We start from the raw sequence: 14,187 nt of genomic DNA on the forward strand, positions 1-14,187 counted from the left end.
GAAATCTCCATATGTTTTTGATAACACCAAGAGATTAAGCTGAAAAATCGATCTGTTCTGTCCCCACAGATGCCCTTAGTGTAGTTCTGTGATGACACGCGCAATTACAGCCAGTGACATACTTGCATCAATCTTCTATCCATGGGAGTGTACTTCACAGGTTACCAAAAAGGGAAGGAAAAACCCCCAAACCCTTTGAATTAAATATGTGCTGCTAAACCCACTTTAATCCTCGTTTAAGCTTGTTTGTCGGGTCACCGGGAGGCCAGAAGACTTTTGGAAAGCAACGCTAAATACGACTGGTAAATTCCTTGAAATGTTCACACTCCGTTTTGTTGGGACCGGACATTAATGGGGCCACAGGTGCTTATTAGCATTTCATTACCTTTTTCCTCTTTTGTTATCTTATTTTTTTATTTACCTCTCTCTCTCTCTCTCTCTCTCTCTTTTTTCTTTTCTCCAACATGGTTGAGCATATTCCCTCCCCCTTTTCATTTTCATGGCTTTTCAACAAAGCCAATTTTATTACATTTGATGTAATTAGGGAGAAGCGAGGGGGGGAGAAGCTCTTATTTACACTGTGCTTTCCATTACCCATTCTGAACTCCCATAAGTCCCTTTCGCCCCTGCTAAGTCATTGTCGTCATACTGCAAGAGCATGCCATTCACCGAGAGGCTGCGCTTTGTCCAAATATGGGTTATCTTTTTGGGGTAGGTGCAACATTGAGATGTGGCAAAGTCCCCCATGTCAAAAGAATGGCTACGTTTAGTTTTCCCCTCCAGTGGTAACATGAGGAGACTACGGAATTTTGACTCCTGTTGGCCCAGAAGCGGCTCTTTGTCCGAGTGGCGGGCCACTGTGGAAGTTCTGGAGTCTACCGTGTCCTCCTTTTTCTGACACTTCAGTTCCAGGGAGGCAAAAGCTCCCATTAGCCGATCAATGTTATGTTTTGACCTAGAAGGAGGCCTCCACTTACTGGACAATGTGCCTTGTTCACTTTGGAGGCTATAATCATCACAGTCGCGGCTATTCACTGAACTAGAAGAGGAGGAGATGCTGCTCTGTACAGATTCACAGTTAAACTCCATGAGTTCATTTCTTACCACCACTTTGGGGTTGACTTGGGGCAGGACCCCGTTTTGAACAGGTTGAGCTCCATTAGTCTGTGAGTAGACATTGCTGACATTGGCCATCTTCCCCTGGGAATTGTTACAAACTTTATACCGGACCATGAGTATGACGATGAACACCAGTAGAGTCGCCACAATGATGCCTCCAATGACTAAGATCATCGTCCCACCCAGAAACTGGCTGTGCATGGATTGGCACTGAGGATAGTCCTCTTTGGTGAAGAACTGGGCACACCCCACGACGTTGGTGGCTGTGAGTGTCGTGGCAGTGTCATCCCACATGGCCAAGACACAAAGGTCATAGCCCGTTCCAGATACAAGGTTGTTCACCACAAAGGCTTTGTTTGTAGCAGGGATCATCCTTTAAGAAAAAGAGAAAATTAGGTTAGAGTTTAATGGGAAACAGATACACCATTTGTTAATTACCAGTGGAGATGGGCCTGATCTGTAAAGTTCAGACCTAGATCCAAACTTCCTCAAAGGTCAGGGGTGCTCAGACGTAGGTTTTTCTTCAGGTCCATCTCTCCTGTAGTTACAGAAGGGAACAAGAGTAAATAAAACCAGTCTGGCCTGTTCCTTCCAAAGTATTTGTATCCAAATTCAGAGTGTACATGGTGTAACCAAGGCTGGGTGAACAGCTCCAGGAACATAAACCTCAGCCTGTATGAACCAACCCTGACTGAGTCTGCCAAATGACCCTCAACTTTGCCCAGCTCAGGACCAGCAGCCTTGACATTGTTTCATGAGGGTCGGGAAATTTGCATTGTGATATGATGATGATGATGTTTATATTGCAATACCAACCTACAACAGACTGCTTTTGGTGCATACCGATGGCAGACAGCCATCTTTCTCCTTCTCCCTACACTATGAAGGATGGATCCTTGAAATGCAGAGATCTCATCTGCTGGAAATTTCTGCATGTGACCACCTTTCTCAGATGGGGTGGAAAAGAAGTATCTGCAATAAATGCAGAGGCGTGGTGGGAAGGTGTGAGATTGGATTAGAAGAGCAACTTTGTTTTGGTAAATCCAATCAAAACCAAACAGTCCCAACCTTGCAACAAATGAATAGGATATAAAAACAAAAGATATGCCTGAGTTGTGTTTGCAAAATATGGAGTTGTGCATGGAAAAAGACAATGGGCTTTGCAATATGGGTGGTCGCTAATGGGTCTAATCCTCTGTTGCTGTGCATCTTGGGCAGTCATTTACACTAATGCGACCCTGGAGCAAAGTAGATGTAAAAGCACCATTAAATCAGAATGGTGGTGTTCTACCTACAGCCACTCCGCATTCACGTTACACTGGTATACATAATGGCACAAAGTGCAGGGCAGTGGAGAAACAGGCTCATGCCCGGTTTACGTGTTCTACATGTAACTGAGAAGCAGCCTTTACATTTTTTATCACACACATGTCTTCAGACAGCATCCTGATGGTTTAGAATAGTGGGGAAAAAGGCAAATTAAATATAATAAGCCTGAGTCTCATTTATCTCTCAGGCAACTTATTGCCACTCTAGCTTACTCCCACTCTAAGGCCCATTTACACTGCTAGAGTGTTTCTAAAGTGGCTTTAGACTAAAAGAGAATCAGGTCCAGCCATTCAAATCTTGCAGTCTTTGTACAGGCAAAATCCCTATTGACTTTTGCCTGAATAAGGCCTGAGTGGAAATTGAGTAAGAATTTCAGGATTTCACCCAGAGTAACCTGAGAGATTTGAAATATAAAACTACGGAGCCAGAGACCATCTAGTTAAGAACTGCTGGCCGAGGTTTGTTGCTGACAGTTATGTATTGATATACTGTCATATTGTATGACTGGGTCAAAGCTAAGACCTTCAGCAGACTCAGATATAGATAGGAAGTCTTTGCCTACTGCATCCCTCTCCCCTTTGTTCTGCAGCTTCAGCAGATTTACCATACTGTTACCATACTGGCAAACAACAGGAACAGCTATATGTAAGGTATTTACTTTGTAGCTGATATTCAACAGAGACAGCTGATGGCAGCAAGGCACCTCATTACCTGCAGTAACAACCTTTGTGTGACCCTCCCCCCCCCCCCAAATCTCTAGCATTTGGTCACAGAAGACAAGGTTAAAAATACAAAATGATTGAGAAATTCACACACAGCTCTTTCCCTGGTGGCATTCCTTCACATGTGCTGTGCCGTCATACCCCACTAGCATTCCATTGATGACAATGCAGAGTATTCCTGGAACATTAAGTAATAGTAGATGTGTTCAACCAGACATACATGTAATAATCACCAGGCTGGCATGTGGATAATGCCTGAGCCTGGCTGCTTATATAGCACTTTAAAAAGGTGTGTTCTTCCTTGGGGGGAGGGATAGCTCAGTGGTTTGAGTATTGGCCTGCTAAACCCAGGGTTGTGAGTTCAATCCTTGAGGGGGCCACTTCGGGATCTGGGGCAAAAATCAGTACTTGGTTCTGCTAGTGAAGGCAGGGGGCTGGACTTGATGACCTTTCAAGGTCCCTTCCAGTTCTATGAGATAGGTCTATCTCCATATTCCTGGACATGCTAGACCAGAATCTCAGGTGCAGTATGGCTGCTGTGCACTACACTGCCAGTGTAACCATCTCAGGGAGGATCATTTCCATGTACAAGTGATCTTCCAGCAGTAGAGCAGGCACATAGACACTTACACCACTCAATCATCTGTTGCCAGGGTAGCAGGGAAAATGGCATGGCCAGAAGAAAGGCAGTGTAGTTGTCATGCCCCTAAACCACGCCAATCCTTCAGGTGTATTTTGGCCTTGGGTAGCCATTGCAGTCAGCACAAATTAGAGCCGCCCACAGGCTGTTCTATCACCAGCCTGCACAGAGAAGCAGTAATATCAGAGCAGTGTAAAGGTGAGCAGTAAGCTGCCTTTGCATGCGTATGCATGTGCACGCACACACACGTCACAACTTGGGTCTCTGCAGTTTGGCCACAGCTGAGGATCTGGCTCATTGCTTTTAGAACACTGTAGACAAAGTAAGTATCGCCCAGAGATGCCTGGAAAATTGGGCCACCCAGCAGGTGCATTCTAATTTCTACCTAGACATACCTGGGACATTTAGTATCAGAGCGGATGTGTTCTGCACAGACACAGGCAGGATACTCAGGAGCACCTCAGGTACATTCATTAGTGTGGCAGGAGTGCTGTACCTGCCATCTCTAGAATGTTCAATCTAGAGCCGCTTCTGATTGCGCTTCCCCCCAATGGTTCTAGAGGCATTATACCTCCAGCCACCACAACTTGGGCAATGTTCCTCTTCAATGCATGTTCCACACCACTGCCTGGGATAGCCATAATTTAGTCCTTAGAATACAACGCCACTAGGGCAGAGATCATAGCATCTTCTGTGTTTTGCAGATTGCCAACCACCCTATAAACAATAATAGTGAAAAAAAGCACAGCAAGAAATGGGAGATCGCATGTGTTCAGATTTTACTATTGGAGCCCTCTGCTAAGTAGCCCAGTTTGCACATGTACATTCATGTTGCCCAGTTATTCTTGCTGGCTAATACTGTATCTGTCCTTCTGTGGAGTCTGTGTCAGTGATTAATGTGCTTCTCTAAAGTATTCACACCCCTCACTCCCACACTTTCTGGCCTATGTGGAAGCAGGGACATAGTACACGTCTCATAGACAAGCCTGGTCTCATGAGATTTCCTCCTCAGCTTGCAAAGACATAATGATAAGTCTGATTTCTGAATACTGAGGGGGTGAGGCACAGAAATCAGTTAATGTTTGCAAAGTGCCTTCAGCTCCTCCAATGAAATTGACTATCACTATTGCTGTCTGAACCAAACCGTAGCCCATTAGTAGCCTGAACATAGCCCTAGGGATTCTGCCCAGCTGTGGTTTTAAAGAGCCCTTTTGGGTCTGCGCTAACTCCCTACCATTGAGTGTGGTGTTCCATGATTAACAGTGCTCAAAGTGCAGAGCAGCTGCGAAAGACTCCCCAACGTGATGGAGCAAAGTAAAGATTGAAGTGGCATCTCACAGCTACCCGTGTTGTGGATAATCAAGGAGTCATCGATATCCCAGAGTGAAAATGTGTCTACATTGATTTTAGGTATGGGGACTCTTAAGTGCTGCCATCAATCACAGCAGACTAGTAATAAGTTTGGGGGAGGGAGGATTATTTCAAACAGAGTATCATGAAATACTTTAAAGATTGGGTAACTTCATGAAAACAAGTATCAGAGGGGTAGCCGTGTTAGTCTGAATCTGTAAAAAGCTACAGAGGGTCCTGTGGGACCTTTAAGACTAACAGAAGTATTGGGAGCATAAGCTTTCGTGGGTAAGAACCTCACTTCTTCAGATGCAAGAAGATGCACTTCTTCTTGCATCTGAAGAAGTGAGGTTCTTACCCACGAAAGCTTATGCTCACAATACTTCTGTTAGTCTTAAAGGTGCCACAGGACCCTCCATAGCTTTTTTCATGAAAACAAGATCATCCTCTTCAGATGCAAGAGAACTAGTTCTGAGTTTAGTTGCTTAACCCCTACAGTGCTTGAACCTACTACTTATTTCCACACTGAGCTCTTCTATTACAGGAATATTCATCTGAATGTCATGCAGGGTGGGACATCTGAAGTACATTTATAGAACCATACGTAATCCTTGGCTTTAGAGGTAATATGGAAAGATGATCACCTTTCCATAAGTAAGGTTGCAACCAGGTTCCTTTATAAGCCTATTATTAGCCTTTACGCAGCTACAGCTGTGCCTAGCAAAATTGATTGAGCTTAAAAAAATACTAGATTTCCCCTGAAGGCTATGGTTTTTTTTCTGGAAAGTTTGAAGAAACTTAACCAAACTACATTTGAGTTCCAAGTCATTAACAAATTGCCCTGCATTGAAATTTTGATTAGTTTCTCATGTTTCTTTGTGCCCCTCTTGGTTAAATAGCTAATTGCTGCCTCTTCGAACATTCCACACAGTTAAATCTCCAGGAAAATTCTTGTCTGGTCCATATTTGAATAAAATAGGTTATAAACGAGTAAAGCTGTTAATGCTTGTTATATGTAACTGTAATGATTATGGTCCCTTTAGATGAAATTCACCTATGTGTGCACCTGACAAATACAAGACTTATATACCATTTAAACACCATTTTGAGGGTTTAAGTGGGACTTAAATGGTGCATAGGCCTTGGGATGACCCTGCTGATCAGCTACTCTCTGGTGGTTTAGAGAGAATATAAACATCCACTTTGGCTATGTGTACACTCACGACAGAGTGTAGAGTACAGACACTGCATGCTCAGCTAGCATGGGTACAAACAGCAGCATGGATGGTGAGATATGGCTTACACAAGTGCTCTTCATGCCCACGGTGTTTATCCTACCCAGTCCACGGCATGCCCAAGCAGCTGCTGGAGCTTTCCCCCACTGCCAGAGCCTTTCACTATGACGTGTAGCTACACATGTAGTACCTAGTCACTACATGCCACCCTAAGTGTAGACATAACTCTGCTTGATAAGAAATAGTTGAGGGAGTCAGTGGAGTTCTTCAGTACCACATGCAGTGGTGTCTGAGGAGTGGGGGAAAAGCTGGGCATTTTTAAGTGCTCCTAAACTCTGCAGGACTGGGTGAGCTAGAAGGAGTTACAGGGAATGAAGGACCCTGTAGAGCTCCTGAAAAAGCCAACAACCATACAAGGAAATAAACTGGCAAAAAACTATTAATTTTAAGCTAAGGTTGCTACTATGCATTTCCTTTTACAGTTAAAGGAGTCTAAGCCTTTAAAAATCTGGAAATAAACACTCTGGGAAAGGCAATAAATACTCAACTACACTAACAGTTCAAACAGTCGCTTTCACATTGCATAATCCAAAACCAACCTTACCTCATCCCTGGCTAGACAATCCATTTTATAGCGGTCCACTGGCAACCTAATTATAACAAGCACAAGTTTGGAACTTATTGCCATTAACCCATTCCCTGCCAACTCTTGGCTATGAGCCAGACACCGCAAAACACCTCCTCTGACCAAATCATTTCTATATTTCTTCCCTTGCCCTTTTCCTTCTGGGTAGGAAGAGCAGACAAATAACTCCATCATGTTAATGCAAGGATTCAGATAACGGAAACTGTACTTAAGGTTACTACTAAAGTGTCTCACTAGAGATTAAAAATGTCCCAGGGAATTAGGAGATTCTCCCACATAGGAGTCTGCGTGCTACACATTTGGAAATGCTGTCTTTCCAAAATGAAATGAGTTTGCAAGTCTCAACTTTGGGATTGTAAAAGACTGGAATCGCAGGGGGTTTTACAGGTCAAGACTGAGGCACGTTGGAAGAGCTTTATGGGAGCCAGAAATGGAATAGCAGAGGTGCTATAGGGGAAGACTGAAGTGCATTGGTAGATCTTTGAGGGGAAGAGGAAAGTATGCATGGCTCCCGTATGGATTATGCCTGCCTCGGTCCCATGCTTTTAATCTCTTATTTTGCACGAGCACTAAAATGAATGGATCACAACAAAACAAAACGGCATCTCACCTCCCAATGGTCTCAGCTCCCCTTTTTGAGTTCAGCCCTGTTTTGCTCCCAGCACTTTTTCCCCACTGAGTACATACCAGGCAATCTTGTAGCCACAGCATAATGCAAACTGCTTTTGTGATATCTTAGCTAGGCCCATGGCTTCATTTAAACAAATTAGGAAATAAAAGACTTTGAAAAGCCAGCAGCAAAGGTTAATTCCCAAGGCTTCTGTGGACCTCACTTTCATTCCTGGCAAGCAGGGACAAATGTGGAGGGCATGTGGCCTTTTGGATAGAGCACTGAACTGGGACTCAGAAGACCTGTGTTCTAGGTCCTACTCTGTCACTGGCCTACTGGGTGACCTTGGTCAAATCTCTTCAGCTATCTGTGCTTCAGTTTTCCCATCTGTAAAATGGGGATAATGATACTGACCTTTGTAAAGCACTTTGAGATCTACTGATCAAAACACTATATAGAAGAGCTATGTATTATTATTATAACATAATATACAAATGTCCCCATCCCTTCTTTTCAAGCATTAGGGAGTACCTGTGGGGAATTTAGGGGTTAACATTCCAGCAGATGTGTGTGTGGAGCAGATGGATTAGGGGGAAGATAGATCAGATTTGTTGAGTAGATTATTTCATTCCAACTTTCTGTCTTTCTAGGGATAAGATACCAACTATTCTTAGCCTGAAATTGGCTGCAGTAATCAGAGAACTTGAGCTCCAACATCCAGCCCCTGAGTATGATTGAATGTTAAGAGGGAGAAGCATTTAATGACTAATCGGATCTTTGTCAAATGTAGGTGCAACATTTCCCAGGGCAAATGCTGAGGGAATGCAAGCTGGCTTGTGTCAGGGCAAAAGGCTAATGAATGCAAGAAGGCTAAGAGTTTGGCCAAACATACATTTGTCTCAAAGCTTTACCAGTTCTTGCTGTAAAGACATCTCTTTTTCAATAGCCCATCTCTTGAGTCCTAGTTTAGTGCCCTGTTGATATCTCCCATGTGACTCTTGTGTGTGTTAGCCGTAGAGGTACACTCCCTGCATTTCAGTAAGATTCCCTTTAAGATCTTATATTCTACCATCGAAATTGGAGCGGAAATGACACATTAGATCATTTAGTGTAATAGCACCACGCCTTCACCTTCCTCATCTTCATTGTTCTTACATACACACACACCCCTATTCTTTCCCCCCACTTTTCCTCCCCTTTCTTCTTCCCCTTCCAAAGTGTGTGGAGGAGGCCGGTTAGAAAGAGAAAGGGAAGTTGGAGGAGAGAGATAAGGGAGAGAAAGGAGTGGGGGAGCCCAAAATAAAAAGTAGACATTTTTCTGTTTTTGAGAAATGAAACAAAAACATATTTGAACTGAAATAACCATTTTCATTTTCCTGAAGGAAGAAAGAAAGAAAGAAAGAAAGAAAGAAAGAACGAACTTTGTTAAATGACAGTTTCCCATGAAAAAAAATCAGTTTGGCAAAATCCTATTTTTGGCAGGGAAAAAATTCAGCTAACTCTACTTGGGAGCATTGAAGAGGGTATAAGCAGGGTGGGGTGCTGCACTGTAGATGGAGTTCCCAGGATGAATTTGGGCAGGATTAAAGTCAGAATGAGCTAAAAGGGGAACAGTTCAAGAAAAAGATATGAGAGGAATAAAGTGGTCAGGGTGAAAAAGACTGGATTAATAGAATTAGGCTGAGGTAGTGGGAGAGCAAAGAATGAAATTCATGCTTGCACAGAAGGCCAGTACAAGGCCTTTAAGCCCTGTAGAACTTCAGTGGTGCACAGACCTCGTACTGGCAGGCAGAGATAGGAAAAGGGTGAGAAAATGAGGACAGGTAGAGCGGGAAGAACCTGAAGGAGGAGTGGGTGAGGTGAGTGAAGATGAAAGAGGGTGAAGCGAAGAAGGTGATTAGAGTGGAGAACATGGTAGAGTCAATGCAGTGGGAAGCTCCAGAAAGACAAACAGACATAAGTATAGCAATCAGCGGGATTAAAGCATGCAAACATGCATGTGAATGACAGCACTTAAAATGATGGAAACAGATCAACAGGCAGCTGAATTATGATCAAGGACACAGAACCTGATCGATACAAAGGTGAACGCCAATCAGTGCAGGTGAAGCAAATATGAGACAATTAGGAAGGCAGAGGACTGAAACAGTGCAGTGGAAAGGGCCTAGCTGGGAGCATGCCAGATATTTTAAGGAGCATGGGGATAATGAAGATCAGAGGGGGACTGGAGAGATCTGGGCCCCAGTAGGAATGGCTGAGTCAACTTTTGGCTGCATGTTCAGTGGGATGGTATTCCTCCTTGTTGCCAACTCTTGTAATTTTATTGAAAGTCTCATGATATTTGGTGTTCTTCTTAAAGCCTCAGCTCCTGGAGTCACGTGATAAGGTGAGAATTTCAGCTAGCCTTTTAAAAAAAATAAAGTGTGTTTCTAATCTTTGTGGCTGCACAGAAAACATGACCTGAGTTTATCCTAAAGGATCAAACCCCAGCAGAAAAATAAAGAAAATACCAACTTTATTATTATTTTTTTCAGTTGCATTATTTTGGGGCCTGACTCATGATTTTTCAGTGCTAGCGGTTGACATTACTGATGAAGTGAGAGAGAAAGTTGCTTATAGGAGGATGCTAGGACTTGGAGCTTCAGTAATGAGTGGTACAAGAGGCACTGTACATAAGGGATGGGACAAAGGGGGAGCTGGGTCCATTCCCCTCTGGAGCCCTGGGGAAGAGGTAGTTGGTATTATTGATGATGGGCCCAATTCTTCTGCCATCTACACCAATGTAAGGAAATATCTGGCTGAATGTTGAGTGGTGTACAGTGTTCCTAAACTGAACAGTGCACCCAGAACCTCTCAGCAAACATTTGCCCAGCCACTCACCAATACACTCATGACTTTTCTCCTTTTAATATTTTCCTTATTTTACAACAGCCTTAATTTTGCCTTGTGATGGAACAATCATCATGAGAGCCAAATCCCTCCCCACCTTTCTGAATCCTGTCTCCTCATCACTCACACATCCAGCCACTCTTCAGAGAATTCATCTTGTCAGATGAGCCCCCCGGTACATGTCATCTCATTATTATTTCCTAATTTGATTATGCTCTCTTTTGCTCACTTGGTAAAAGGCGGGGGGGTGGGGGGGAGGGAGAGGAAAAAGTCAAAGGCAAGTTATAAGCCTGGTGTGAAATAATGAACCAGAGCGATACACCCCCTGAGCTACAGGGAAGAAGGAAGGCACACCTGATACTGTATTTTAGGGAACATTAATTAATGGTTAAATCTATTAGGTAGTTGGATAGTGTTCTAACAGAAGGAGTAAAAGACATTTAAAAGGAGATAGAACAAAGCACTGGGAGAACATAACCTAGGCCTCTAGGGAACAATCGTGCACTGTCTGGGGAACAGAGTCTATGTAACCTGGTGAGTTCCTTCCATCTCCAGGTTCCTTTGTTCTATGATACATTTCTTCCATTAGAATTTTCTTCAGACTCTTGCCTAGAGCAAGGAGCCACAAGCCAGCTGTGCTGGAGAGCCACTTCTGACTGAATGGAGAGTCACAAAACTCACTATGTAACAGCCTGAGTAGACATAAGTCTGGGGAATGGTGTTCAGCTCCTCGATGTGACCCTTCCCCAAGTTTGGGTGTTTCGGTTCTGGGTTTTGGTTCAGGCCCATGATAGAGAATTGGTCCAAGCTTCTACCACACAACCTAGTCATTCCGAGCTTCTCTGAACTTCCTGGTTTTGAATGAAAAATCGAGCTTCTTGCACTTTCCCCTGACACACCTGGCGCTGGCCACTGTTGGAGATAGGATGCTAGATTAGATGCAGCCCTGATCTTATCCAGTATAGCAATTCCAGTGTTCCTATGTGGAAGTATGAAAATACCAGAGCGGCTGCCCTTAGGGTCTGCCCTGTCCAACTAGAAGCAGAATTACCAGAAATCTCACAGAACAGTCTGACCTCAAGATCTCCTCCAGCTTCATTTAGCAAACCAAATTGACTCGGAGGTGCTTGAATAAATAGCTGACTATTTGTATGCCTGTGTGAATAAACCTGTAATTCTGACCTTTTTGAGGTTCTCCCGTAATGCTCCCATGAAAAAATAAGATTTCTGGAACAGGAAATGTAGCAAACTCATCCCTGCCTAGGAACTTCATGGCTGTTACTGTACTACAAACCTTACACACACAGAACTTCAAAGCAGCATGGGGAAGAAACTTGGGTTCTCCCATTTTAATAGCACCATCTCATGCCAGTTGAACTAGAGGAAAATCTCCACTAACTGTGAGCAGCATAGGTGCTGTGACACAGAATTGAGCAGTTCTGATTCCATCCAGTAGAGGACAGCAGAGTACATACACACCAACCAGTTCATCTGAGAATGCTCCACTCAGGTAGGGAGGCTAGCTGAGTGGCTAGTAATGATCCAAGGTGTTTACATTAAAAATACTGGCAAAGCATTTAGGTTTTGTTGTCAGATGCAGGTAAGCTACACATATGAGAATTACTTCTGCATGAGTGCCCAAGGCATGGCCTGGAAGATAAATTAGCCTGCAGAGTCCTAAAAGGAGGCCAGTAGCTGCTCCTTTTCCTGTAGCCACAGGGTGAGGATAAAACTGACCAGCTGCAGGTTTTTATTCATTGCTATTGAACTCAACAAATAGTTTTAATTGATCTACTAAGTAAGATTTAAGGCCAGACAAATATTAAGGCTGTGCATGTTTTACTTCTTACACAGCTATATATACTGTCATATACACACAATGTGGGACTTGTGCTGAAGCCCTCAACTCCCAGTGTAGTCTATGAGTCATAGTCCATGGGCTAAGCATGCATCCTGTGACATTAGGGAACTTTTGCTGTGGCCAGCTGAATTCATTTTGGAAAGGATTCCTCTTGCACACTCAGACTAGCCGTCTCCCTTTAACTCGTGAGTGAAATGGTTATTTATCAAAAAGGCAAGAGTAGACCACTGGGAGGAAGGGACCTGTAGGTATACAACCTATCGTTCAAATCAGCCACTGTGCCACATGACTGGCAGATAGCTAATGTAACACCATTTTTTAAAAAAAAGTTTCAAGTGGCAAACCAGGCAATTACAGGCCAGTACGCCTAACTTCACTACCAGGCAAATTGGTTGAAATTATCATAAAGTACAAAATTATCAGGCACATAGATGAACATGATATTTTGGGGAAGAGTCAACATGGCTTTAGTGAAGGGAAATAATCACTGACAAATCTATTAGAATTCTTTGAGGATGTCAACATACGTGGATAAGGGTGATCCAGCTGATATAAATGTACGTGGACTTTCAGAAATTCTTTGACAAGGCTCACCAAAGGCTCGTAAGAAAAATAAGCAGTTATGGGGTAAGAGAGAAGGTCCTCTCATGGATCAGTAACTGGTTAAAAGATATGAAACAAAGGGTAGTAATAAATGGGCAGTTTTCACAATGGAAAGAGGTAAATAGCAGGTTCCCCCAAGGATCTGTATGGGGACCTGTGCTGTTCAACATATTCATAAATGATCTGGAAAAGGGGGTAAACAGTGAGGTGACAAAGTTTGCAGATGATACAAAATTACTCAAGCTAGAGAAGTCCAAAGTTGACTGTGTAGAGTTACAAAGGGATCTCACAAAACTGGGTGACTGGGCAACAAAATGGCAGATGAAATTCAATGTTGATAAATGCAATGTAATGCACATTGGAAAAAATAATCCCAACGATACATATAAAATGATGGGGTCTAAACTAGCTGTTACTGGACAAGGAAGAGATTTTTGAGTAATCCTGGATAGTTCTCTGAAAACATCTGCTCAGTGGCAGTCAAAAAAGCTAAAAGAATGTTAGGAACCATTAGGATACTTGAATACCATGTGCAGTTTTAGTCACCCCATCTCAAAAAATATATTAGAATTGCAAAATGTACAGAGAGGGCAACAAAAATGGCTAGGGGTATGGAACATATGAAGAGAGATTTAAAAAAAAAACGGGGACTTTTCATCTTAGAAAAGAGATGACTAAGGGGGGATATGATAGAGGTCTATAGTCATGAATGATGCAGAAAAAGTGAAAAGGGAAGGCATTATTTACCCCTTCACACAGTACAAGAACCAGGGGTCACCCAATGAAATTAACAGGCAGCAGGTTTAAAACAAAGATAAGGAAGTACTTCTTCACACAACTCACAGTCAACCTGTGGATCTTGTTGCCAGGGGATGCTGTGAAAGCCAAAGTATAACTGGGTTAAAAAAAATTAGATACATTCATGGAGGATAGGTCCATCAATGGCAACCAGCGAAGATGGTCAGGGACACAACCCCATTCTCCATGTGTCCCTATCCTCTGATTGCCAGAAGCTGGGATTGGACAACCGGGGATGGATCACTTGATAATTGCCCTGTTCTATTCATTCCTTTTGAAGCGTCTAGTACTGACCACTGCTGGAAGACAGAAAACTGGGCTAGATCTGGGTTGGTCTGACCCAATAGGGCTGTTCTTACATAGACATATCAAATTTGGGTATTCT

At 43.2% G+C, this 14,187-nt stretch overlaps 1 protein-coding gene across 1 annotated transcript in view; it reads right to left on the reverse strand.

The window, feature by feature from the left end:
• Positions 1 to 573: 573 nt before the first annotated feature.
• Positions 574 to 14,187, reverse strand: part of LRFN2 (leucine rich repeat and fibronectin type III domain containing 2) — a 51,713-nt gene continuing 38,099 nt past the window's right edge. Inside the window, exon 2 of the mRNA XM_065401671.1 lies at positions 574 to 1,492. Within this exon, the coding sequence (XP_065257743.1) occupies positions 574 to 1,492 (919 nt within the window). The remainder of the gene's footprint in view (positions 1,493 to 14,187) is intronic.

The sequence above is a fragment of the Emys orbicularis genome, chromosome 3, assembly GCF_028017835.1.
Source record: "Emys orbicularis isolate rEmyOrb1 chromosome 3, rEmyOrb1.hap1, whole genome shotgun sequence".
In the NCBI taxonomy this organism is placed as follows: domain Eukaryota; kingdom Metazoa; phylum Chordata; order Testudines; family Emydidae; genus Emys; species Emys orbicularis.